This window comes from Lucilia cuprina, chromosome 2 (assembly GCF_022045245.1).
Source record: "Lucilia cuprina isolate Lc7/37 chromosome 2, ASM2204524v1, whole genome shotgun sequence".
NCBI classification, from domain to species: Eukaryota; Metazoa; Arthropoda; class Insecta; order Diptera; family Calliphoridae; genus Lucilia; species Lucilia cuprina.
Genome location: NC_060950.1, coordinates 70,402,429 through 70,429,010, shown reverse-complemented (window position 1 = coordinate 70,429,010; position 26,582 = coordinate 70,402,429). Strand labels below are relative to the sequence as shown.

Here is a 26,582-nt window from a genome sequence, read left to right as displayed (position 1 = left end):
AAAATGTTATTGTTTTTAGTATGATCGATCGATCGATCGCTCGATCATTTAACTTTTAGTTTTGCTACAATTTTCAAAACAAATTAAATAAACAAATAGTTCGATATAGCAAATGTTCTAGAAATATTTCGAACAATTTGATTAGATGGTAATATTATAGATAATTTATAACAGCGATTAAAACTCACTCACAATAAATGCAGTATAAATAAAACATGTAAACTATTATAACTGCTTAACAGCGTTAATAGCTTATTAATTAAGGAAAATTATTTAGATAATTGTTAAATAAATCAAACAAATATTACAGCATTTTAATATGTTTATTTTTTCTTTTAATAATTACAGGCCATATCACATCTAACAGCTGACAAATCATTTTTTGTACGTATTGGTTTAAATAGTCTCTTTATGACACAAAATTCACAGCCCATTGTGCGCATGACCGCTCGAGAGTTTATGTTTGGTTATGCCACCACCTTAACGACATTGGGTAATAAATTCTTACCAAATTGGATACATTTCGATAAAGTGGGCCTTATAGATAGAGTAAGTTTTATAAATTTTCTTTTCACATTTTTTTTTACATAAAAATGTTTCTAACTGTTTTTTTTTTTTCATTAGATGTATGATTTTGATAATGATTTTGAAACCTTTCATACTGGTGTGCCTAATGCAAATGTTTCTGGTCTTTATGCTACCTATATGGGTAAAAAGGATTTGACCCATTGGAAGGGAGATCATTGCAGTAATATTGAAATGGCTTCGGATGGTGTCAAATTTCCCAGTTTTATACAGCCCAATGATTCTATAAAATTCTTCCGCAAAAGCATGTGTCGTCCTATTAATTTGGTAAGTGTTATAAAATACGTTTATTTTTAAATATTTTTATCATTTAACTTTTCTTTTTTTAACTATAACAGCATAGAAGCGGTGAGGAACGCGTTAGTGTGGGCAGTTTGTCTGGCTACAAATATATCTTTGAGGAAAATGCTTTAGATAATGGACGCATTAATCCCGAAAACAAATGCTTCTGTCGACATGGTAAGTCTGCTGATGTTGTGAATTTTCATTTACAATTTTTTAACTAATCTTTCAACATCCTCGTCATAAACACGCTTAAACAAATGTTTAAATAAATTTAATTGCATTTCATTAGAAACTTAATCAATCTTAACTATTATGGCAATATTTTCTTTCTAGATTGATTAATAATAGTAGAGTAATCAGCAGTATTACTTGCTGCTATAATAAATTCATATTTTTCTATACTATTCTAAACCCCTTATTAAAATGTTAATTGCAGTTTTGTATTGTTTAATAATAGTATGCAAACCTTTAGTAAATGTTAGAAAAAAATAGAAATCTTATTAAAATAATGATAAATGAATGAAATAAAATTCTCTTGACTGAAATAAAAACATTAAACAAAATTGACCATTTGTTAAAAGTAATTAGATGTATAGACATATAATGTTTTAGAAAATTAATAATAATTTACATGACTAGACAAATTAAGCGTTAGATGATGATTTCATATAAATTTTAAAATTTCATATAAATTTCAAAATTTCGTATAAATTTGAAAATTTCATATAAATTTCAAAATTTCATATAAATTTCAAAATTTCATATAAATTTCAAAATTTGCTCCTTTAAGGGTTAATTTTCTCTTAACATAAAATGTTACATATTCTATATGTTTTTCTTTTTTTTAAATTTATTAAGCTTAAATAAACGTGATTTATATATTTGGTTAATTTTGACCGAAAAAAATTCCATAAAACTTCACTTAAATGACGTCAAAACAATTTATCGTTTTTTAACTTACTACAACAACAGTAAATCGTGTTTGTTTTGCTGTTGTTCTTAAAAAATACGCAAACAAAGTCATTAAAACAAAAAGTAAGCAAAAATACGGTATTTTGATCATGATAATGACACTGTGAGTGAAAAGCAAAACAAAACGAAAAATTCACATAAAAGCAAAAGGGGCGTAGTTGTTAAAAATAATAAATTGTAATAACGAGCAAAATTGTTAATAAAATTGTTACAGTAGGTCAATATGAATTGAAAATACCCTAGAGAAGTTTATAACACTGTTGTTAAATAGCTAACTACTTGTTCTACTACTATTTAAAAAAAACTTTAAATTAAAGTTTATATAGCAAACAAAAGTTTTATATAAAATTGTATTATAATTCTTTGAAAAGTTTAAAAACTTACTGCAAATAACCAAAAAAGTATAGAAAACCACTTTAACTATCACATCTTATTCTATTCAAAATAACCGTTACCTACATTCCGATCTACGCATAATACTGTATAATAACTAACTAAATCTATTTGTAATGAAAACTTTACCTATCCCAATACAATACTTATTTATACTACTATTTTCAATATTTACAAAGTAAATAAGAAAATTTCCATTGCAACTAAGGTGTGTGACTCATATTGTTATTGTAGTTGTTAACAAAGATTCCTTTCACTTTATTAATTACTTAGAAATTAATTAAAATTTGTATTTGTGTGTTTTATTTAATATTTATTATTTATTTTATTTTTTTCTAAAAGGCTATTGTCAACCTCATGGTTTAATTGACGTCACTGATTGTTATTATGGATTTCCCATTTCATTGAGTTTACCACATTTTATGGATGCTGATCCTGGCCTACAGGAAAATGTAACTGGTTTGACACCCGATAAGGAGAAACATTCATCGGAATTTATAGTACAACCGGTAAGTGTCAAAAAAAAAAAAACAATAGTAAACTAAAGCTTATAAGCAAAATGGACCAAGTTTTTAGTTAAAGAATATGTATGTAGTTCTCAGTCAATAGAGGAATGTTTCATTACCTGTGTAATGCATAAGTTAATAGTTAGTCATTTGTGTTTATGAAACCTCATAAAACAACAGCAATAACTAGTTTAAGTTTTTTCCAGTCAAGTGTTATTGTCAGTTTAATGATGTATATGTTGTTCTCTGACACAATATCGATGCAAGCAATTAAATTGATCAATGATCAGTTGTATCAATCAGTTGGCTCTTTTAAAAAGAATTTCATTGGTTTTTCTGTTATTTTGTAAATTTATTTTAAAAAATTTCTTGTTAAAATATAATTACTGTATAATTTATTAAAAGAACTTAATTAAATTACAAAAAATTAGTTCCCTTCACTTTTGACTTTACTCCTATAGCCTATAGCTATAAGTTATTTAGCTTTGGGTAGATTTTTAAATAAAGTGCAAATATTGAAATTTTAATGAAAAGCATTTATTTGGACATAAATATTTTGCCATTAGTTATGTTAATGGCAAACTCTTTATCCAAAACTACTACTATATTTCACATTTTTGCTTATAAGCTGAAATAAGCTAATTTTCTTAGAGTTCAAGGGCTCTAAGTTTAATTTATATAAATATTTAGTTTTAAATATCTATAGACTTCAATATGGTTTAATGACTCTTCAGCCAAAAGGCCTTTAAAACGGCTGCAACTTTGTTTTTCCTACACATAGTTTAAAAAAACTATTTAACATGTTTAAGAACTAAACTTTCGATTTATAACAACCCAAAGTTTTCACAAAAGTCCTTTTCTATTTGTATTATTATAGAATAAATTAGCAAATCTTTAATTAGATCATAAATAAATAACAAAAATAAAAGTTCTCATACACATTAATGCATAATTAGCATAAATAACTTTTTTGTTTCGCTAAAAAATAATCGATGGTGCTATTAAACAACATTTTATTACTTTCAATTATGTTAAAAGAATTTCAATTTTAAAATTGTTTAAAAATAAAACATACTATTTATTTTCTATGATTTGTCATTGCGTGCGCATTCAATTTATGGATGGAAAATTTTTTTGCTTAAAATAAAAAGTACTTTTAAATTTTGTTTAAAAAAAAAAGAAACACAAACATCAGTTTGCGATTTCTGACATCATTTGTGTTAGGTCTTGAATAATAATAAGATCTATTAGAGTATTAAGTATTAGTAATAGTTTTAAAAATGCGAAACATCAACTTTGATTAAATCTATATTATAGCCATCTAACTCATCTGCTAGAGATTTAGAGGTTTCATGGAAAAGGAAGCAAAACATTTTTATAGATCAGTATTTGCAAGTCATTAGTAGAGTGTGGAGTCGATTGATAGGATTAATGAAATGCGTTAGTAATTGTTCTGTTTTTTTTTCGAAATAATCACGTATTATCTGTTTGATTTATCAATTTGTTAATTGTTGGAATTTTTTATGAAACATTTTTTTCAAAATAAAGAACTATTAAAACTATTTATAAAAGTCAAAATTAAAAACAAAAGCAATTGTTGTTTATTAAGAATTTGTGCATTTCAATGTGTTAAAATTGAAACACAATTTCCTAGAAAATAAAAGTGTAGTTTTCCTTTAGCAATAAATAGTTTATAAATAAAAAAATGTTTAATATGGAAAATATTAAGTGTGGAAAAGTTTTGTTTATTTGTTTAAATTAAGTAATTTTTAATAATAACATAAAAACATGTGTTTTGTCATCAACATTTTAACAATTGTTATGCATAATAATTAGCCAAGAATCATCATTATTAAACTCAAACTTGCAAAAAAAAAAACAATTCCTTATCGAAATGCAGAACAGCTAAATGCTATTACGAAAGGTTAGTCATGTCAATAACACAAAACAGTTTTCGTTTTATTTTTATTACCCGACACTAACATTTTAAAATTTATAACTTTAAATAATTTCGAAAGGAATCTAAAGCGGAAGGAAAATGTTTTTTCTTTTTTTGTTTTTTTTTTTTTTTTTTACACAACATTTAAATAATTATATGCTTAACCTTAATAATAAAGTTTCAGAAGTTTAGATTTGAATTTGATTTTAAAATTTGCATTTATAATTTAAAACCCTCTACATCCGGTTGAGCTATGTTTTCAAAACTTTTCATTCATGGCTTTTATTCGGTTTAATTTAATTTATATTAAATTTTTTTATTTCAAGTGAGAAGAAAATTAATACATTAACCTTTTGAATATTTATTATTTCCATGGAATTTGCTATAATTATAATAAGCAATTAATTTATTTACTTTAATTATTATTAAGTTAATACAAGTTCAAAGCATATTTAATTAAAAGGATTTTTTTATTGTTTGTATTGGTTTTTAATTAGTAATGTTTAAATAATGTTATAGTTTAAACAAATAAATTATAAAGTTTTAGTTGATTGATAAATGACTTAATTAGTTATTGATTGATTTATAATAATAGAAAACTCTAGTTTTTTTTCAAGTGATAATATTTTCACCCATAGATTAGACAATAGACTATACTATAGACTAGACTATAGACTAGACTATAGACTAGACTATAGACTAGACTATAGACTAGACTATAGACTAGACTATAGACTAGACTATAGACTAGACTATACCTAGACTATAGACTAGACTATAGACTAGACTATAGACTAGACTATAGACTAGACTATAGACTAGACTATAGACTAGACCATAGACTAGACTATATATTAGACTTTAGACTAGACCATAGACTAGACTATAGACTAGACTTTAGACTACACTGGTTTATTGATCACTATGTAGACTATCAAGAAGGTAAAATGTTTGAATAAGCACTATGGGGGTACTATAGTATTTTTCGATATCAAAATAAAGTATGCACTTAAAAGAAATCCATTTTAAATCCCCTAGAGTTAACACATTTTCAGTTTTAGTTGGTAACAACAGTTTAAAAAAAAATTACTTCCCTCCTTCTTTTACTTTTATTTTACACCAAATCAATCAAGTACTATTTCTACATAATTATAAAGTACTATATAAATAGTACGTTTTGAAAAAAAATTCCTACATGTTCACACGCTTATACTTTTAAGTATGTAGGTGTGAACACAGTAAATAAAAGCAATTGCTTTGCCTTTTTTAAATAAATATATAATAATTCTAATTAAAACACTATATTCTAATTAAATACATACAACTAATAGCAGTAAAATGAATAAATTAAAAAAAAACTAAAACTTTAAATAATTTAAATATGTCTAATGTTCGGTTTATAAAATTATTGACATGTTTTAGATGATTATTTCCGCAGTACTATAGTTTTTTTTCTACATGCACTTTTTGCAATTAGTAAAATTTCTTAATGTTATTTTATTATTGTTTATTAGTTAGAAAAAAAACAATTTTCTGCTTAATTTATTAATTATTTTCCTATATATTTTATTAATGACTTTTTTTTGCATTAACGCTATCCAAGTGTTTACAAGCATATATTTCATATTATAAACAATTTTGTTTTAATAATAGTATGTCAAAACAATTATTTAATTTCCAGCTGTTTGAAATGTCTACATATACATGCATAATAATCAATCAAATAGAACGCGTGTTCTAAGATTTTGTAACAATTATATTGATACTTCGATGAGTACAATGAAAAATGGGTAATTAAGCTATAAATGAACATAACTGCTGCTGTTTAGTTTTAAAATCAACAATGAAATAAACATGAAATATTTAAGTAAATGTGCAAAAATGTTCATGTTTGCACTATAAAAAAAATATAAACTTGAAATTCTCACTTCAAGTTAAAAAAAAAAGTTTGACTTTTACAAAATATTTTCCGCTGACCTATATTTTTAGTTGTTTCCCCAATAAAACATTTAAATGTCAGTTGTAAATTAGATCAAAGGCTAAATAGTTTAAAAACAGTAATAATTTAACTGCAGTAGTAATTTTAGTTTTATAAAAAAATTATTGATTAATTTATTTTTTTCTTATTTCAGGAATCTGGTTTACCTTTATCCTTATCGGTTAAAGTACAAATCAATATGCATTTCCGTGATTTGTCTGCCTATAGCCGTGTTAAACGTTTCAGTCACTTAACCGTGCCCATGCTATGGTTTGAAATTGTAAGTATTATAATATTCCTCCATTAAACAAAATTCAATATTTATCTTTCTTTATATTACAGATGATGCCTAAATTACCCGAAAGTCTAGACAATAGATTCAACTTTTATTTGAATTATTTGCCCTACATTGAACCCTTAGGCTTTTGGGGTGGACTTTTAGCTGGTTTAACTTTACTCATTTATGCCATAACAAGAGCTACCCTAAAAATGTCTTCATTGGCGAAAAAATCTCACCTCTTGGAGTTGAATTATGGTCGTGCCAATTTAATACAGGCCAATCAGAATGGCGTCTACAAACCTTGTGAATTGAAATTGTTGGAGAAGAATGAAAAATCCAACATCATTCTGAGTAATGCCAATGAAACCAGTAATTTGTATACAGAACTACAACCTACATACAAAAAACAGCCCAATAATTTACACGCTAAAAGAGGTTCATTTGCTTTGGAACTAGAGCCCGCACTCGGATCCAGCTCAGATTCTAGTTCCTGTGATGAGGGCAATGATAGTGATACTGCCACATTGACTCTAAGTCGCAATTCCTCTTCGTCGTGTTGTCAAGGCAATAATAATTGCTGCGTCGATGAACTCAAGACAGACAACAGTTCAAATTCCAATACAACAAGCGATGAAGATGACGATAATGATGACGTCGAAGAACAACAACAGGTAAGAGTTGTTTAAAAATAAAAACACTTTTAAGCAATAATATTACACACACACCTCCGTGTGAACATTTAAAATTATTGTTTGAAGAATTTTTTGTTAAAGAATTTAAAAAAAAAGTGTTTAAGGCGGATAAGATTCATTGTTTTCTTTAGTCAATTTTTTTGTTTGTGTTTATATGTGTAACACGCGACCAAATGAACAATTTAGAATTGAATGAATTATTTATGTTTGAAATTTTTATTAAAATTTCTTAATATTCTCCATAAATGTAGTCAGTCTGTCCCTCTCTACGAATATTAATAATGTTTAAACACTCGTTTAGCACATTTAAATGTGAATAAATATTTGTTACGCAAATAACATTTGACAACAACAATATTTAATGAGATATACTTAACAGCAAAAAAAGCTTAAGTGATAAATATGAAAAAATTTTTAAGGAATATAATATTAAATATACGAGAATTATTTTGAATATAGAAAATATAACTGTTAAACTTTCGTTTAGTTGTGATTTAATTTCAGTAATTAATTACATATAATGTCAGTTAAGCTATTTTCGCCGTTTATGGCAGTTTGTTTGTAGAACTTTAAATGCTTTTCTTAGTTCCATAAAATCAAATTATAGCAAAAAATAATTTTCATCTACAAAAAGTTTTTTTTATTAAATTTGTAAAAAATAAAACTTTCCCCATTATACTTATATAAACGTGTGTCAAAAAGAAGGAACGTTGAGATCTGGCGTTACATTTTATTATTGCTGATAGACTGCTGTCTTAGAAAAAATAACAATAAGTTATGTTTGAATTATTTTATTTAAAATTCAAAACATGTTTTAACATCACAAATTTGTTTTTAATTTCTAATTAAAAAAAAATAAACAAAACAAATTGTTTAAATAAATCATAAGTAAATAAGATAAATATGTATGTAAACAAACAAAAAATTGTGACAATTAAAAGGTGTTATTTGGGGGAAAAAAATGTATTCCCATAATAAATGAAATGTGAAAAAATTTGAGATTTCTTTTAATAATATAGTGCTAATAAAAAGTAATCATACGGTTGTGATTTTTAACTCCCTTCCTTTCACTTCACTTTAATTGTTATTAATATAAATTCTTTTTTGTATTCTCAAAAATTTATATGAAAATATTTTACAAAATAAAAAGTTTAATTCTTTCATGGTTGTTTAAAGAAAAGTTCGAGAATAAATTTTAAAAAACAAACAAAGATTTCAATAAAATTTTGTAAAAAAAATATAATTCTATTGCAAAAATTAATATAATCAATTGATATTTCAAATGTCGCCATAAAACCAGATCTCAAAACAAAATAATCTTTACGTCAATAGGGAAAAAACACAAACAAAATTAATATCAAAAAAAATATTTTAAAAAGATTTTTTTCTATTATCTAAAGACAGAGTTTCCTAAGATTAACTTAAAAATAACAATAATATATTAATAAACCTGTTATTAATATACAATTCTTATCTTTATTGATTATTTTCAGATTGCTCTTAGCACAAATAGTAGCGGCTATAGAACCTCAACATCGGAATCAATGAATTCAATGGTTACACCCAATCTAAACACACCAATGATAATAACCGCAACTAGTATTCAAAAATAAAAGAACTGGTTACAGTTACTAAATTGTTGATTAGTTGAATATAAACAAATTCAATTAATTTTCACAAAAACATCTTATACCATCTACAACATATCTAAGTATAAGACTTTATTTTAAAACTAAAAAAATAAGGTTTATTTATACCTGAAGAAGATACACGCCAACATTTCATCCAATCATTCATACATACAAACATACATATATCATTGAATCAAAGAAATGAACAAAAAAAAAAAAAACGATGTACTGTGATAAATTATAAAAAATATTCTTCACTATCGCTCATTTTTTTTAAATTGTATGGATTTTCCTGGTCTTATGGGGTCTTTTAAACTTATGAAGGTTATGTCTAGTATTCTTTGTAATTTTGATCAATTCAAAAAAGCAAAACAAGTTAAACAAAGGGTTAGTTATAATTTTACAAATTTAGTTCATACTCCTACTAACTTTGTTTTAAGTTTTTAAATTGTCATATTTTATACAAATCATATATATTTTTTAAAACAAAATATTATCAGTAAGTTTCCATTAAACAAACATACTACCTCTGTGAGGTTTTAACCAAATGTTCATAAAAATTAATATATTTATATATATATATATTATATATATATATATATATATATATATATATATATATATATATATATATATATATATATATATATATATATATATATAATATATATATATATATATATATATATATATTATATATATATATATATATATATATATATATATATATATATATATATATATATATATATATATATATATATATATATATATATATATATATATATATATATATATATACATTTTTTTTAATAATTATAATATTAAACTACATATTCTAAATTATTATATACATATATAAAAAGAAAAATCACAATAGATTTTAAATTATTCATTTATTACATTTAAATATTTATTAAAGTAATGCTGTGATTTTGTGTTTTATTACCACCACATTTAATTTAAAGCGAACAATTTGTCAATTTTGAATTTTTTTTTTTTTGAAATGAAAGAAATTGTATATTTTTTTTAAAGAAAAAATTTACATTTGCTGAGAAAAGAAAAACAAATTTGTAAAATATTGTATTTAAATTTAAGCGATTACTTTTTTAAAATGAAAAAAATATATATGAATGTATTGCTAATTTTTTAAAAAAAGAATTTACATTTGTAATTATAATTTTTTATAGAATTTAGCGCATGGTAATAAAGTTAAATATTTAATAAGAAATATTTTAAATAAATAATAAAAAATGTTGTTTTATTGAGAGGGAAATATACGCTTATAAAGACAGTCGTTTGTAAGTCCGAATTTATAGTAAAGTTTTGATAATGCATTGAACAATTAAGTTTGACAGGGCCACTTTTCAGATGACATATTGTACAGTATTAGATTCAACCTGTAGCCGTGAAAAATCTTAAAATGTCATTAAATGTATACCCAGATATCTCACCTAGGTTGGGTATGAAGTAATTGTCAAGAAAAATGGAAATTCACGGACAAAATGCAGGATCATCTCTTTATTTTCCCTGTCTTTGCAACTGCGACAGTATTCAAGTTTGAAAATTTAAGAGATTAGACTCAAATAAAACTATTTAGTTAGTTATATAGTTTGAAAGGAGGATGTATATAAATAAAATTGGAAGAAATACACCTAGACCTCAAGTGGGAATCGTAGGCATCACGAGGCCGAATTAATGCATACAAAATGAAGTAAAATATATCTTAATTTGATTTTGAGATGACGTCTTTCGATATCAAACAAGACTATTGCGCATTTTAGATTAATTCCAATTACAAAATATCTCTTAGATACAAAATATTATATGCTCACGTATGTGGTATATAAATATATAATACATGTATACCCTACACTATAGTGGGAAGGGTATTATGCGTTTGCGCTGATGTTTGTAAAGCACAAAATTAGTATTCCTACATCAACCCTAAAGTCTCAGATCGACTCAGAATTACTTTCTGATAGTTGTCCATTTAAATCTTGTGCTCAAGATACAGGCCTCAGTTTTATAGATACTAATATGTAGCATACAGAAAAGGATTGATCGTCAATTATTTTACCTGTATCCATTCAACTGAACCTTCCGATTTGGACATTTTAGCTTAAAACTACGTAGAAATAAATGTTTCTTTATGGAAAATATAATCATAATGTAGAGTATTATATGCCAAGCCAAGCCCGCCTATACTTTTCTATTTATTTTGGAATACAATTTAGTTGTGCCGAAAAAATTATCAAAAAACGTTTTTTTATTTAAGATTTTTTTATAAATCTAAAGCAACTTTTCACAATTTTATTATTAAAGAGATGAAATATCAAAATGATATAACGTTATTTCATTTAATTCGCCATAAATTTTAAAATAACGGAAATATTGTTCAAACAATTAGCTTTTATATATAACAAAAATTTGCTCTCCTCAAAAATAAAACCAAATTCTTTCTATAAATTAATATGGCAACACAATTTTATAAATGACATATATATAAAAAAAATATAAATAATATTAAAATTGTGTCGATGGTATCTTTCTTTTAATTTATAAAATTAAAAATATATATAAATAATATTTTATGTCACTATTAAGAGAAGAATAATTAAATAAATATTTATTTGAGATAACAATTAATTAAAGGTAATTATTATATAATTAAAGAGTAGTTAATTTATTTCAAATGTTATACATATAAAATGTTATAATATTTTAAAGAAAGGCATCAAGAAGCGAATCTGAAAGAAATTTTTGCACTTCTACCGGTAATACAAAAACAAAATAATGCTTTCTTCCGCTTTCCTCTCTTGCTTATACTATGGAAGTGTACTATGGCCGCTAAATTAGAGTGTAAACATAATAAGAACGACAAGCAAAAAAAGTATATTTTTAAATAATCTAAACCACAAGTTTAAAAAAGGAAACAAATATAGCTGACTTTCCTTTATAGATTCAATTTGATAAAATACAATTTCCGAAACAAATTTCTATATATTAAGCTTTGCAATAGTATAAATTAAAGACTTCGCTATCGCTTCAATTATGTTTATTAAACAATAACTTGTTGCTGCTTTTTTGAAAGGGAAAATTAAATTCTCTCAGTATATATTGAGTGATAGACCTACATCCATACAAATTATTATTCATTGACAAAGAAATGTATGCTACACTTGGTACTATACCAGAGACTACTGAAAAAGCTCACATATATATATATAACTTTTAAGTAAATAATTTATTTTAACGTTATTTTTTTGTATATATTTTTTAGAATTAATACAAAATTTCAAAGTTAATTTTAATATCAAACTTCTAAATTAAAAAAAATCTAAAAATGCAAATTTTACAAAGAAATCTATTAAAATTAATGGTGGGTAACTATTTAAATAATTCAAAATTCCCATTTTAAAGTAAAATATTTTATAATTATCTTATTAGAGAAGAAATTTTACCAACCCTACGTTATTAGACTCCATGAACAAAATTTCAGCATTAGAGAAGAAAAATTTTAGTTGTAAGAAAAAAACTACAAAAATTAAAACCAAGCAAAAACTTTTGAAATTTCCTGCTCTTAAACTTGAAGAAACTATACCGAAGTTTTTAAAAACTGTACAACCACTTTTAACTTGTGAAGAATTTGAGGAAGCTAAATGTCTGACGAATGAGTTTGCCACAGGAGAGGGGGCAGAACTGCAAAAGCTTTTAGAAGCTGTAGCTAACAAAGAACAGAATTGGTTGGCACCAAGATGGTTAAAAGTTGCTTATTTAGCATATCGAGAACCAGTTACAGTTTACTCAAGTCCCGGCATGACATTTCCTTTAATCAAATTCAAAAACAAAGATGAATATTTTATGTATACAGCAAAATTAATAATGGCTTTAATCAAGTTTAAAAAACTGGTAGATGATGGCAAAATGCCCATAGTAAAAATGGGTAAAAATGAATTGGATAATTCCCAATTTGGTGCCGTTTTCGGAACCTGTCGCATACCTTTAACTGGTATAGATGGTTTGGAATATTATCCAAAGTCGGAGCATGTTACTGTTATACATAAAAATTATGTAAATTTTGTTTAACTAATAATAGTAATTTCATAATTTTGTAATGAAATCCAATTTCTAGTTTTACAAGCTTCCCGTTTATAATAGAGAAGGTAAAATTTTAAATGCTGATGTTTTATGCAAACAATTAAAAACTATAAGCAATTGTGATAAAGACTTTGGACCACCCATAGGCCTATGTTCTACCGATAAGCGGGACAATTGGGCTAAAGCTTATAAACAATTAATAGAATCCCATGTTAATTGTAAAAATATTAAAATTATACAAAAATCTTTGTTTACCATATCTTTGGATCAAGAAGTACCATTTGATGAAGAAAATAAATATGTTATCCTTGGTCAGCAGTTAATACATGGAGGTGGTGCAAAACAAAATAGTGCTAATAGATGGATGGATAAAACCATACAAGTATTAAGACTAGAATACTGATATAATTCTAATATATAGTTTATTAGACTGTATACTTTGGGATACAATTTTTTATTATATTTTTAATGTTTAGGTAATTGTCAATCCTAATGGCATGAGTGGTTTTTGTTATGAACATTCACCCGCAGAGGGACAGCCTATTGCCATGATGACCGATTATGTAACTAAAATTTTGTAAGTATCTCATTAGTGAGTCATCACTGGTAGCAGGGAAATATAAGTGTTTTTTTGAAAGTATAGACCCAAAGATTCCGAATTTAAAGATGGCGTTTCAGATAACTATGAATGCTTTTCTAAAATAGAAGTAACTGATCCAGCGAATGGTATGAAAGATAAATTTAAATTAGCAGAACAAAATATTAATGCTTTGGCCTGTGATATGGATCTGTATATAAAACATTATAAGATCTATGGTAAGGAGTTCTTAAAGCAACAAAAATTAAGTCCAGATAGTTTTATACAAATGGCTTTGCAATATGGTTTTTACAAGTAAGATGTTCTTAAAATATTTTTACTGCTCCTATTAAAATCACTCATAATCTAGACTACATAAATCGCCTGCTGCTCAATACGAATCGGCACATTTACGTATTTATTATGGTGGACGCACTGAAACTATACGCTCCTGCTCTAATGAATCTTTGGCTTTTAATAAGGCCATGTTAGATCCGCAAGGTTGTGATGAAAATCGTTTACTATTATTGCGTGAAGCGGTAAATGGTCATCGTAATTATACTAATATGGCCTTGCAGGGACATGGTGTAGATCGCCACTTACTGGGTTTGAAACTTATGGCGATTGAAAATAAAAAACCTATACCAAAATTTTTCTCCTCCAAAGCTTTTGTCAAAAGTTCACATTTTCGTATATCGACTTCGCAAGTGGCCACCGGCAATAAAGCTTTTATGTGTTATGGGGCCCCAGTTAAAGATGGCTACGGCTGCTGTTATAATCCGAGAAAAAATGATATGTTTTTAGCTTGTTCTGGTTGGAAATCGAATAAGGAAACAAATGCCAAAGATTTTGCTGAATGTATAAGTGCCGCTTTGGATGAAATGCATGAATTGTTGAAAAAATCAAGTGAAAAGAAATGCTAGTGAAGAGTTAACAGAAACTCTCTATAAAATTTTCAAATTATAACTTGTATAGGGTATTTAATTATTCATAACACATTCATTATTACAGGTTTATTTCAAATGTGTAAAAACCCTCTCTTTATAATTACTATCTCCCACAAACACTCTTAAAACTGAGAGAGCATTTAAAGAGAAACTTGTTTAAATTTGATCGCAAGTTGCATGCATTTGTTTTTTAATTTTTAAAATAAAAAAACAATCTTACTAGTCCATTGATACCAGTTCCCTAACTAGTTCGGTATTTTGATTACGTGGTTAACTTTTTTATTTTCTTTACTTTTATTTCAATAAATTTTCTGTGCTTCTTGTACCAATTATTGCGATAACAGCACACACAGTTACTGGAGCAATTTCAACTTTAAACAAAAAGATTTCTTTAGCAATTGGTATTGTACTTAGACCCTTAATTAAATTTACTCCCTGAGTGCAATAACAAATTAAACTTTAAATAAAAACGAAAGTAAATAAAAAATAAACATAAACAAAATAAAAAAGGTTTTTGCTAAAAAATAATCTAAAATAGCGATAAACGCTTAAAAATTTGTCTACATGATTATGTTTAAAAATCAAAGGTGAATTTGTGTAAACGTTTTTAATTTTTTTTAATTTATGTATAATTTAATTTTTATTTAGTTACTTGGAAGTAGAAAATATGCCCATTTTAACACGCCGCGTTTTAACTAATTTGGTAAGTAGTTTGAAAATGTAAAACTTTTTAATTTATTTAAAAACAATTTAAAAGTTTAATGTAAAAGCGATTTTTTCTCTTTCTTAAGAATTATATTATAAACAACTATGAAAATAAGTCCATTTTCTTAATTTCAGACCAAAAATGCTTTTTATAATGCACCCTCTAAAGCATCCAGGGCTTTGTGTGCTACTGCACTACCAAGCAAATCTCAAAACTATAGCACTGATTCAAAGCAAAGACAAAATCTTTTAAAGTTCCCTGCCTTAAAACTCGAAGAAACTTTACCGAAATTTTTAAAATCCGTTGAACCACATCTTACTAAAGAAGAATTAGCTGAAACTAAACGTATCACCGAAGAGTTCCAGCAAAAAGATGGTGCTGAATTACAAAAGATTTTGGAAAAAGTAGCTGAGTCTGAAGAAAATTGGTTAGCTCACAGATGGCTTAAAGCTGCCTATTTGACATATCGTGATCCCGTTACTGTATTCTCCAGTCCTGGCATGACTTTTCCCATGCGAGAGTTTAAAAACCCTGAGGAATACTTTATGTATACTGCCAAATTGATACAGGGTCTGGTTAAATATAAGAAAGTTGTCGATGAGGGTAAAGTTCCTGTAGTTAAAATGGGCAAAAATGAATTGGATAATTCTCAATTTAGTGCTGTATATGGTACCTGCCGCATACCATTGCCACAACAAGACGCTTTGGAATATCATCCTAAGTCGCAACATATCGCTGTTATCTATAAAAATCATGTATGTTTTTTCTTGATCTACATATCAAACTATTTTTAACATTTCCTTTCATATGCTTTGTATTTCTTTTAGTTCTTTAAATTGCCAGTTTATGATAAAAATGGTAAAATTCTTAATGCTAAAGTATTAGCTCAACAATTGCAACAAATTGCCAATTCTGAAAAACAAAACGGTCTTCCCATTGGTCTGCTTTCTACCGATAGTCGCGATAACTGGGCTGCCGCCTATGCTGAACTAATGAAATCCTCTCAAAATGCTCAGAGTGTTAAAGCTATACAACAATCTTTATTCACAGTTTCTCTAGATGAGAATGTACCTTTTAATAAGGACAGTGTATATAATGTTTTGGGTCTTCAATTGATACATGGTGGTGGTTCTAGTAAGAATAGTGCCAATAGATGGATGGACAAAACTATACAGGTAAATAGGACAATGATTTATTATATTGGATATTTTAAATAATGTAATTTTTTCCAAAGGTTGTGGTTAATCCAAATGGTATGAGCGGTTTCTGTTATGAACATTCACCAGCTGAAGGACAACCCATTGCCATGATGACTGATTATATTAACAAGATTTTGTAAGTAAAATTCAAAAAAATTAAACTAGTAAAATGTGTAAAATATATATTTTCTTTTTAGCCCCGATCCTAAAGAATTTGAAGATGGTTCTAATGATAACTATGAACCATTCTCTAAACTAAATTTCGATAAACCCTCTGAGACTTTACAGCAACAAATCAATGAAGCTTCTAAGAATGTCAACAAATTGGCTGAAGATTTACAACTTGAAGTTTTACAATACAAAGGATATGGAAAAGATTTCTTAAAGAAACAAAAATTAAGTCCCGATAGTTTTGTACAAATGGCTTTACAATATGCTTTCTATAAGTGAGTATTTAAGATTTTCCCTTAAATTTAAACAAATATTTAATATTTCATAATTCCTTTGAAAAGATTGCATCAATGTGCTGGTGCTCAATATGAAACTGCCCATTTGCGTATTTACTATGGTGGCCGTACAGAAACTATACGCTCCTGCTCTAATGAATCTATGGCTTTTGCGAAATCCATGATGGATGCCAAATGTTCTGATGAATTACGTGTGGATCTTTTGAGAAAGGCCGTTAATGCTCATCGTGAATATACCACCATGGCTTTGCAGGGACAAGGTGTTGATCGCCATTTATTGGGTTTGAAATTAATGGCTCTCGAAAACAACAAACCCATACCAAAATTCTATCAATCTCCCGGTTTTGTTAAAAGTGCTCATTATCGCGTCTCTACATCTCAGGTGGCCTCGCCCAATGAGGCTTTTATGTGTTATGGCCCCTTGACACACGATGGTTATGGTTGCTGTTACAATCCCCGTAATTCGGATATATTTTTAGCCTGTTCTGCCTGGAAATCTAATGATCAAACTTGTGCCAAAAGATTTGCCAAAGCTATTAGTGAGGCCTTGACTAGTATGCGTGATTTGTTGGAAAGAGCAGGAGAAAAACCCAAATCCAAGTTGTAAAACTTGTTCGTTACAAACATTTTAATTATTAGATTACTACTATTTGCCTTAAAAGTAAATTTTTAATAAAATCAAAGTGTTAATATTAATTGTACAGCGAAAATTTTATTTTATTTTAAGGGCTCATCACAATATATTCTAAACTATAATATTTTTACATATATACAGTAATTTAAAAAAGTGTTTGGTGAATTTAATCCTTTTTGCAATGATAACAACTACAAGACAAAGCAGATTGAAATGTAAAATTGCGCATGCCGCCCATGCAAAGGACACGTTTTTGTATCTAAATTAAAATATAGTAGAAAAAGGTTTAATATATTTTTTAAAAACTATAAACATAAATCACCAACCTCTTCAGATTCCATCATATTACAGCACTGACCCACCGACACCACTGGCTTTGGTGGCTTAAATATACCACCAACACTGCCCCATGGCATAGAAGGTACAGCATACGATTCACAAAAGCCGCGACAGGCATTGGTTGTTATATGGAATTCCACACAATCGGGTATGGAAATTTTGCGTGTATTACCCACTTTATGACAGCCTGGCCTTAGCCAAGTCTCTTTCGCCAACGACATTATGCCAAAGAACAAAAACAATGAAACGACTTTCAAAGGAAACATTTTTCTTGTCTTTAGCCTCTAACTGTAAAACGATGTTAAAATTTATTATTTAATTTTTCGCTTTTTAACTTCCGCTTTCTCTGAGTTACTAACACATACCGGGTTTATAACAGACTACTTGTTGTTTTAGCTGTTACAATGGTTTTTATGGGTTTCATTAAATAACTTAAGATCCTGCGCAGTTTATCCATGTTTTTTTTTCTATTCTTTTTCGTTTAAAAATTGTACGGCGTGCTTAATTGCACAAAAAAATAATTGTAAATTGTTTTAAAATTTAAATATAAATTGTTGTTAAATTTACATAAAATTTAACATCAAAGATATTATTGTGCGTTACGCTATCCTCTCCAAATTTTCAAAATAATTAATATCTAAATAACGTATACGCCTCGTTAAAATGTTTAATATTAAGTATACGTCAAGTATAACCTTATTAACGAGATTATTTTTCAAGGATTTTTTGTAAAATTTAGAAAAATTGTGCTTTTCTAAAAAATGTCCTTTTGTTGATATAATCTATAGAAATTCTTAAACCAATATGCGTAACTTGAGATATGTAATTTTTATATTTTTGTCACAAAAATTTTTAGGTTTCGTTATTATATAATCCTTACTTTTAAACCCTGTCTTAATTTCCAGTCTACAAAAGTATTAGACATTTATTTCAAACTATTTTTTTTTTTGTTTGTCATTAATATTTTCCTTTCTTTCGGAAAATTCTTATTATAATACATATTTTTTATTTCAATTCAGTTTTTAAATATATTTTAAGGAAAAAATAACGCTTTTTCCAACTAAAACAATTTCTTAAAACTGAGACATACAATTTAAAACGTTTGATTAAGCGAGAACTAAATTTGAATAAGTTAAAAATTCTCAAAACCCAGGAAAAACATCTTAACGTTTAGCAAATATTTATAATCAAAATCGCTTAAAATACTTTTAGAAGGACAAAATTTTTGTTTAATTTAAAAATTCAGTTTAATAAATTAAAAATATATTTTTAAAAAATTCACAATAATGCAACGACTGCGTGATAATGTTTTCAATAATGAACCAAATCTTGAACATGATGAAGGTGTTGTTATGCCTGCAATAGATAGTGATATGTTGGATCACATAGAAGAGGATATTGAGGCACATTCTATTATAGCCCCCAAGAAATTGAAAACCTCGATAAGTGAACAGGCTTTAAAGACCTTAAATGATTTTCGTTGTAATAATTTACTATGTGACGCCATTATATCTGTACCGGATGCCTGTTTTAATGTACATCGTGCCATAATGAGCTCGTGTAGTTCTTATTTTAGGTGAGTTCTCTTGCAAAATACTAAAACCATCATAAAGTACTTAAATAGTAATGTATCTAAAGGGCACAATTTACTGGATTTAATTCGCCAGAAATAAAGAATCTAGCAGAGGAAACTAGACATGTTCATATACCTGGAATGAGTGGTAGTATTATGGAGCAAATCATTCAATATGCATATTTACGCAAATGTACAATAAATGCCGATAATGTACATGAGCTCTTGATATCAGCCGATTATGTTGGTATCATTGGTTTGGTAACGTTGTGCAAACAATATTTAGCACAAATGCTAACACCAGAGAATTGTGTCAGTATAATGGGTTTTGCCAGGTATGATTACAACTACATTATTCTTCTATATTACTCTAACTACCAATCAGTTTTATTAGAAGTACTTTATAGTATGTAAATGCCAAAGCAAAAGATGGATAATCCTTTACTAATTGTCTTCGTTAAATCTATTCTAATGCGATTTTGATTATTTTATCTATTTTACTTTATTGATTTTGTAATTGCTTTGATTTAGATTTCGCTTTTTGGATGATTTATATGCCAAGGCCAGAAACTATTTATTACGTTATTTCATTGAAGTGGCTGCTAAAAATAAAGACATTTATGAAATGAACTTAAATGATTTCTATGATATTATAAGCGATGACGACTTAAATACTCGTGAAGAAGACCATGTTTGGAAATTGTGCATTAAGTGGATAGACCATGATCCAGATAATCGTAAGCAGCATGTGGCGCAATTAATGCAGGGCGTGCGTTTAGGTTTAATGACCCCTAAAGTATTTTTAACTAAAATAATGTTCATTTCATGTTATAAGAAAGTATTTGCTTTTTTTAGTGTTTTATGGAGGAAGTCAAGGAGCACCCTTATGTTTTACAAAGTGAAGAAGCTAAACCGCTTATTGTGGAAACCTTTAAGTTTATGTATGATTTGGATATAATAAATCCCTCATCGGGAGAGGTATGACCATATTTTCTCACTCAGATCCAATTTAATGTTACCCTTTCGCCTGCCATTTTCTAAAAAGCTTACAACACCTCCTCTGGCTATGCCACGTTTACCCCATGAGGTTATATTTGCCATAGGGGGTTGGAGTGGTGGTACCTCTAAGGGTTGCATAGAAACCTATGATACCCGAGCAGATCGTTGGGTTAATATACCAGCTGATGATCCGGCCGGACCCAGAGCTTATCATGGCACTGCCGTTATAGGCTATAAAATCTATTCTATTGGCGGTTACGATGGTGTTGAATACTTCAATACATGTCGTGTATTTGATGCTGTCAAGAAAACTTGGAAGGAGGTTGGAAAAAATTATACTTTGCTTTTAATGCGTTAAATTGTTTTTTTTTTTTTTTTTTTTGTTTTCTTCTATTAAGGTGGCCCCCATGCACTCTCGTCGCTGTTATGTTAGTGTGGCAGAACTTAACGGTTTAATTTATGCCATTGGTGGCTACGATGGTCATAATCGTCTTAATACTGTGGAACGTTATAATCCCAAGACAAATCAATGGACTGTTATAACACCTATGAATATGCAACGTTCTGACGCAAGCGCTTGCACACTCAAGGGAAAAATTTATGCAACGGGTAATAAAATTAATAAGAAAGGATTATTTATATTTAATTTTTTTTTAAGAAATAATAAACAATGTTTAAAGGAAAGTGTTCTTAAATTAATTTTACAAAATATTTTTTCTAACATTTACGTAATAGTTTTAAATTGCCCTTTTTATTATTACTTTTAATTCCAGGAGGTTTTAATGGTCAGGAATGTCTTGATAGTGCCGAATCCTTTGATCCAAACACTAACATATGGACACGTATACCGAATATGAATCATCGACGTTCAGGGGTGTCGTGTGTAGCCTTCCGTGGACAGGTCTATGTAATTGGAGGTTTCAATGGTACAGCACGACTTTCCACCGGAGAGCGTTATGATCCAGAAACACAAACCTGGTCGTTTATACGTGAAATGAATCACTCGCGCAGTAACTTTGGTTTAGAAATAATCGATGATATGATATTTGCCATAGGAGGTTTTAATGGTGTCTCAACCATATCGCATACCGAGTGTTATGTCGCAGAAACCGACGAATGGATGGAAGCAACCGATATGAATGTGGTTCGTTCCGCTTTGACGGCCAACAATGTGGCTGGTTTGCCCAATAAAAGGGATTATATACATAAAGAACGTGATCGGTTAATGGAAGAAAGGCGTCAGCGTTTGTTAGCAAGTGCCATGGTGAGAGAGAATATAACCACCTCTAACATATCTGTAGAGACTCAAGATGCTGCAATGGATGATTATGACACACCTAACGAAGATGAGGATGCTGACGATGAAGATGATGTTTTACGCGATCTACCTCAAATACAACAAGGACCGCAGGTCTTTAACGACCCCAATAATAATGAATCTAATAGACGTTTTCGTCTACAAATGAGAAATCAACGTCCTGCTTCACATCATGAAATAAGAAGAAGATAATGTAATAAATCCCGATCTCGAGAAATTACAAGAAAAATATATTCTTAGAGATAAAAAAACACGTAAGAAAGGAAAACGTGTTAATAAGTTTAATAAAACAAAATTGTTAATTTTATTTTCAAACGAAATTGCAAAAATATGCACCAAAGTTGAATGGTAATATTTTTGGAACAAAATAAATTTAATGAAAATGAAAAATTTTTATAAAAAACGTAAAATCAAAATCAATAAAATGTGAAAAATATTTGTTGCTTTCTATTATTTCAAAACTTCTAAAAGTAAAGAGATGTAGTTATGAAACCATCATTCTGTTCATACATATGAACATTTTGTTGTATTATTCTTGATTCGGATTTTTATTTAATTTTAATTAATTTTCTGATAAAAACTTTATATAAGAGCTATAACCAACAATGTTCCGATTATTATAAAACTCAGAAATAAGATTTTTGTACAAATGCGAATTAAAGATTCGTACTTTTCTAAAGTTCACGTATGTAGTACAGTGTCGAATATAAAACTGTTGAATTTCATTTATTTTATTATTAAAGTTACTGATATAGAAACAAAATATTCAAAAGACAAAACTTTTTAACATAAAGACCAGTTAAATGTCCATTTCTATTTTTAATGTAATATTTAAGAATAAATTTTAATTATTCATATTTTGTGTTTTTTACAAACAAATCAAAAAGTAAGTTTTTACAATAAACAATAAAACAGCACAAGTTCAAAAGTTTAACTTCTCAAATATTCATTGAAAAAAATATGCGCATTCAAATGAACATTCATTGATTCACAACAGGATAAGTAAATAAAGTACCGTTACTTACACACATACAAATCTATGTACATACTTTTGAATGTGTGCGTAAGCATGCAGCATATCCTGTATCCCTTTCAATAACAATACAACACTCTTGTTAATCATATATAAGCGCAAACGAGTCAATGTTATCAAATCATATCGTTGATAAACGTCGAACAGATAACTCCTGCAACGGATATGAGTTGTCTACACTTGTAAGTTGTTGCAATTAAAATTGTATTTTTTTATTATTTATTATTCTGCGACTAATTAACTAATTTAAAAAATAATAATAAATCTATTTTTATCTTCAGATTCTTTTTTGCCACATTATGCTGCGCTTTGAGTTTGGCACAAATTTTAGAGGTTCAGCCGATTAATAGTAGTCCAACAGCTGCCCCTTTGGGCTGTCATCGTCGTCTGTACACATATCGTGTTACACAGGCCGATTCGAAGGGACGTGAATGTTGGGATTACGTTAGTGTTGCCGCTTGTTGGGGACGTTGTGATTCAAGTGAAATATCGGATTGGAAATTCCCCTATAAACGTTCTTTCCATCCAGTGTGCGTTCATGCTACCCGACAACCTGCTGTAGCGGTACTTCGTAATTGTCACCCTGAAGCAGATGAATTTGCTCGTCGCTATGAATATTTGGAAGCGGTAAGTTGTCATTGTCATACTTGCTCTACAATGGACACGAGCTGTGAGGCGCCGGCTAATAATATTTTGGATGAAAAATCCGGTGTCAAGGTACTGGCCATTACTGGATCTGATTCGGTTGGTTTGGATTATTAACTTACGAAATATCTTATTTTTAAGTTTTAACATAAATTTAGTGCGAAATATGTCCTGGCGTAACAAAATTTAATTTATATTTGTATGTAGTAGTGTAAATGATGATCGTTATTGTGATTTTTTGAAATATTTAAAATATTTTACAGCGAAAATTTTATTTAAAAAAAATGTTATTAAATAAATTCATATTATAATGCAACAAATACAACAATTCTCTTTTAATTAAATATACGCCAAACCGTTACATTTTTAAAATTCTGTTTCCTTTAGTTGGCAACTCAACTTAGCAAAAGTTCAAAACACATCTGGTAGCACCTTTTCACAAGTTTCTGGCAGCTTAAGTAATTGTTTACATTTTGTGCAATTGTTTAATGCAGTGATAAAAGAAAGTAAATACATTAATAAAAACTATTATGACCAACTAAATTATTCCATTTTTGAATATAATTAACGCCATGGCTGGTCCTTGTAATCCTGTTTGGAATTATTTTCATCGCAATGAAAGTACGGCCACTTGTGTAGTCTGCATGAAGGAATTGTCTTTGGGGAGTCCTTTGCCAAAAAACCAAACTGTAAGCAGCATTAAAAAACACTTGGAAAAAGTTCATCCTCACGAGTATGCCGCCTTTCATACACTGGAAAAAGAGTATGTACAGCACAAATCGCAAAATGTTAATTTAAAAAGAAGAGCCAAACGGAAAAGACTCAAAGAGCGCAAGGAAGCAATAGAAGGTCCCAAAGAACGCAAGAAGCCGGGCAGGAAACGTAAAAACGAAAAAAATTCAGAGTCAGAAGATACTGAACATAAAAGTTTAAATATTGAAATAGTCGTAGATGATCCCTTAGTTGTAAACGAACAGGACGAACATATGGTGGATATGGCTAGCGTTGATATCAATAATGTAAAAATGGAGCATTGCAAGAAATCACCTATTAAGTCTAGCGATATTGCTGTAAATAAGAGAATAGATAAGATGATATTAGATCTCATGGTTGTTGATTTGTTACCCTTTAATATTGTAGAAGGATCGGCATTTAGGCGTCTACATTTGGCAGATCCTTGTAGACTTAACAAATATTCTGTTAAACCAGCAAATTATTATAAAAATGATCTCTTGCCGGAGACATATGATTCAATAAAAAGAAAGGTTCTACAATCATTAGAACAAGCAGAATGGATATCGTTAAGCACCACTCAATGGTGGCACAAAATGAAATCCTGTTGTCTGCAAGTCATTAGTGGACATTTTCTACACGAAAATCAAAAACACATGGTGGTACTGGAAGTACGTCCTCTAGAATCTCCGCAAGTAATAACACCGAACATTTTGGATTTAAGTCGAAAATTTAACATTGTTGACAAAATACATTTGAATATAGTAAAACAAAATGAGGATACTTCTACTGAATGGTTTACCACATTGGAATGCTCAGACTATTTACTGCAAAAGGTTATACGTGAAGCATTGTTTTCAGCAGATATTATCGAGATTATCAAACAGAAATGTAGTAGCATTATTGAACATTTTATAGGTAATCAACTGGCCACACAAAATCTAAACGAATGCCAAGAATTATGTGGACTTAATCATTATAATTTCATTACATCCCCACAAACCAGTTGGACAAGTACCTATTTAATGTGGGAGAAATTAATAGAACAGAAGCCAGCCTTGGAAATGTATATACAACAGTATGGCGACATTCAAGTGCCCTCAGAATATGAATGGCAACAGATTGAATATCTGGTGATATTGCTGAAAATATTCTACCAGGCTTGGATAGATCTTAACTCCGAGGCGGCCTGCGTCTCTCTCATTATACCTTTGCTGACTATGTTAAATTCAAAATTAGAACTTAAACTAACAGATTCCACGGATCTGCAATACTACAAAAAATCATTAAAATCTCAATTAAATCAATATTTCGCATTTGCTCATCAATCGTCTTCACTAATCATAGCGACTCTACTAGATCCACGTTTTAAAATGCGCTACTTAAATGAGCAACAGTTGACATCATGTCATGCCGAAATGACGCACAATTTAAGACTTTCATTAAATTTAGATGAAGATTCTCCAAATCCCTCTTACAATACATTACCAACCAATAATTATAACTACCATAACACCTCTGATCTTTGGGAGTCGCACGATTCGACCACCATAACTGAAAATAATACAAATGAAAGCGTTTTTATGGCCTTTGAACAACAATTGAGTTTTTATCTTAAAGAGCCACTGATAGCAAGGAATGGTAATATTTATCAATACTGGAATGTAACACCCTATGAATATTTGCGAAAATTGGCTTACAAGTATTTAACGGCGCCTCCGACTCGTTTAGCTTATAATGAGACAATTTGCCAAGTGGGAAACCTGTATGCGGAACGAAGACTGGCTTTAAAAGATCAAGATGATGAAAAGCTTTTGTTTATGTCGTGTAATATAAAATTATTTAATTTTGAATACTAGAATAGAGTTATAAGGATTTTAGTGTTAGAATTAAAAATTTTGAAACATATTTTAGTTAATTACCACATTACAATCCCAAGTATTGTATGTAAATTTATTTATAATAAATAAAACAATTGTCATAATTTGTTTTAATTGTATTCAAATATTCTTCCAATAATATAGGCCAAGAAAAGAAAATTCGATTTCAAC

At 28.4% G+C, this 26,582-nt stretch overlaps 7 protein-coding genes across 11 annotated transcripts in view; 6 read left to right on the top strand and 1 right to left on the bottom strand.

The window, feature by feature from the left end:
• Nucleotides 1-9,459, top strand: part of LOC111675275 (scavenger receptor class B member 1) — a 35,536-nt gene extending 26,077 nt beyond the window's left edge. For all 3 annotated transcript variants that reach the window (XM_046952314.1, XM_046952319.1, XM_023436012.2), the window contains 7 exons: nucleotides 349-549; nucleotides 625-852; nucleotides 924-1,044; nucleotides 2,578-2,744; nucleotides 6,813-6,938; nucleotides 7,001-7,609; nucleotides 9,124-9,459. In XM_046952314.1, coding sequence (XP_046808270.1) covers nucleotides 349-549; nucleotides 625-852; nucleotides 924-1,044; nucleotides 2,578-2,744; nucleotides 6,813-6,938; nucleotides 7,001-7,609; nucleotides 9,124-9,243 — 1,572 coding nt within the window. In that variant the 3' untranslated portion in view covers nucleotides 9,244-9,459. The remainder of the gene's footprint in view (nucleotides 1-348; nucleotides 550-624; nucleotides 853-923; nucleotides 1,045-2,577; nucleotides 2,745-6,812; nucleotides 6,939-7,000; nucleotides 7,610-9,123) is intronic.
• Nucleotides 9,460-11,856: 2,397 nt separating this feature from the next.
• LOC111675273 (carnitine O-acetyltransferase) lies at nucleotides 11,857-17,959 on the top strand. 3 transcript variants are annotated; one of them, XM_046953274.1, is made up of 7 exons: nucleotides 11,857-11,916; nucleotides 15,535-15,589; nucleotides 15,727-16,347; nucleotides 16,420-16,767; nucleotides 16,827-16,927; nucleotides 16,989-17,237; nucleotides 17,304-17,959. In XM_046953274.1, the coding sequence occupies exons 2-7, from the start codon at nucleotides 15,554-15,556 to the stop codon at nucleotides 17,863-17,865; spliced, it is 1,917 nt and encodes a 638-aa protein (XP_046809230.1). In that variant the 5' UTR covers nucleotides 11,857-11,916; nucleotides 15,535-15,553; the 3' UTR covers nucleotides 17,866-17,959. The 3 variants fall into 3 exon arrangements, with proteins under 3 accessions (XP_046809230.1, XP_046809234.1, XP_023291778.2); XM_046953278.1 differs by lacking the exon at nucleotides 11,857-11,916 and adding an exon at nucleotides 15,151-15,287; XM_023436010.2 differs by lacking the exon at nucleotides 11,857-11,916 and adding an exon at nucleotides 15,276-15,473.
• LOC111675295 (carnitine O-acetyltransferase-like) lies at nucleotides 11,944-15,247 on the top strand. The gene is made up of 6 exons (XM_046953283.1): nucleotides 11,944-12,643; nucleotides 12,712-13,335; nucleotides 13,397-13,744; nucleotides 13,839-13,939; nucleotides 14,006-14,254; nucleotides 14,310-15,247. The coding sequence occupies exons 1-6, from the start codon at nucleotides 12,608-12,610 to the stop codon at nucleotides 14,860-14,862; spliced, it is 1,911 nt and encodes a 636-aa protein (XP_046809239.1). The 5' UTR covers nucleotides 11,944-12,607; the 3' UTR covers nucleotides 14,863-15,247.
• LOC111675291 (thyrostimulin alpha-2 subunit) lies at nucleotides 17,957-18,621 on the bottom strand. The gene is made up of 3 exons (XM_046953296.1): nucleotides 18,597-18,621; nucleotides 18,219-18,519; nucleotides 17,957-18,151 (listed from the first exon to the last, which is right to left on the bottom strand). Exons 2-3 carry the CDS (start codon nucleotides 18,495-18,497, stop codon nucleotides 18,059-18,061), a joined length of 372 nt encoding a protein of 123 aa, XP_046809252.1. The 5' UTR covers nucleotides 18,498-18,519; nucleotides 18,597-18,621; the 3' UTR covers nucleotides 17,957-18,058.
• Nucleotides 18,622-19,211: 590 nt separating this feature from the next.
• On the top strand, nucleotides 19,212-22,444 carry LOC111675288 (kelch-like protein 10). The gene is made up of 7 exons (XM_046945071.1): nucleotides 19,212-19,807; nucleotides 19,870-20,139; nucleotides 20,336-20,600; nucleotides 20,660-20,782; nucleotides 20,850-21,125; nucleotides 21,202-21,412; nucleotides 21,577-22,444. The coding sequence occupies exons 1-7, from the start codon at nucleotides 19,518-19,520 to the stop codon at nucleotides 22,311-22,313; spliced, it is 2,172 nt and encodes a 723-aa protein (XP_046801027.1). The 5' UTR covers nucleotides 19,212-19,517; the 3' UTR covers nucleotides 22,314-22,444.
• Nucleotides 22,445-23,290: 846 nt separating this feature from the next.
• On the top strand, nucleotides 23,291-24,153 carry LOC111675289 (thyrostimulin beta-5 subunit). Its single transcript, XM_023436027.2, has 2 exons — nucleotides 23,291-23,336; nucleotides 23,436-24,153. Exons 1-2 carry the CDS (start codon nucleotides 23,320-23,322, stop codon nucleotides 23,914-23,916), a joined length of 498 nt encoding a protein of 165 aa, XP_023291795.1. The 5' UTR covers nucleotides 23,291-23,319; the 3' UTR covers nucleotides 23,917-24,153.
• Nucleotides 24,154-24,371: 218 nt separating this feature from the next.
• LOC111675296 (zinc finger BED domain-containing protein 4) lies at nucleotides 24,372-26,390 on the top strand. Its single transcript, XM_023436033.2, has one exon. It carries the CDS (start codon nucleotides 24,372-24,374, stop codon nucleotides 26,388-26,390), a length of 2,019 nt encoding a protein of 672 aa, XP_023291801.2.
• The last annotated feature ends 192 nt before the right edge of the window (nucleotides 26,391-26,582 follow it).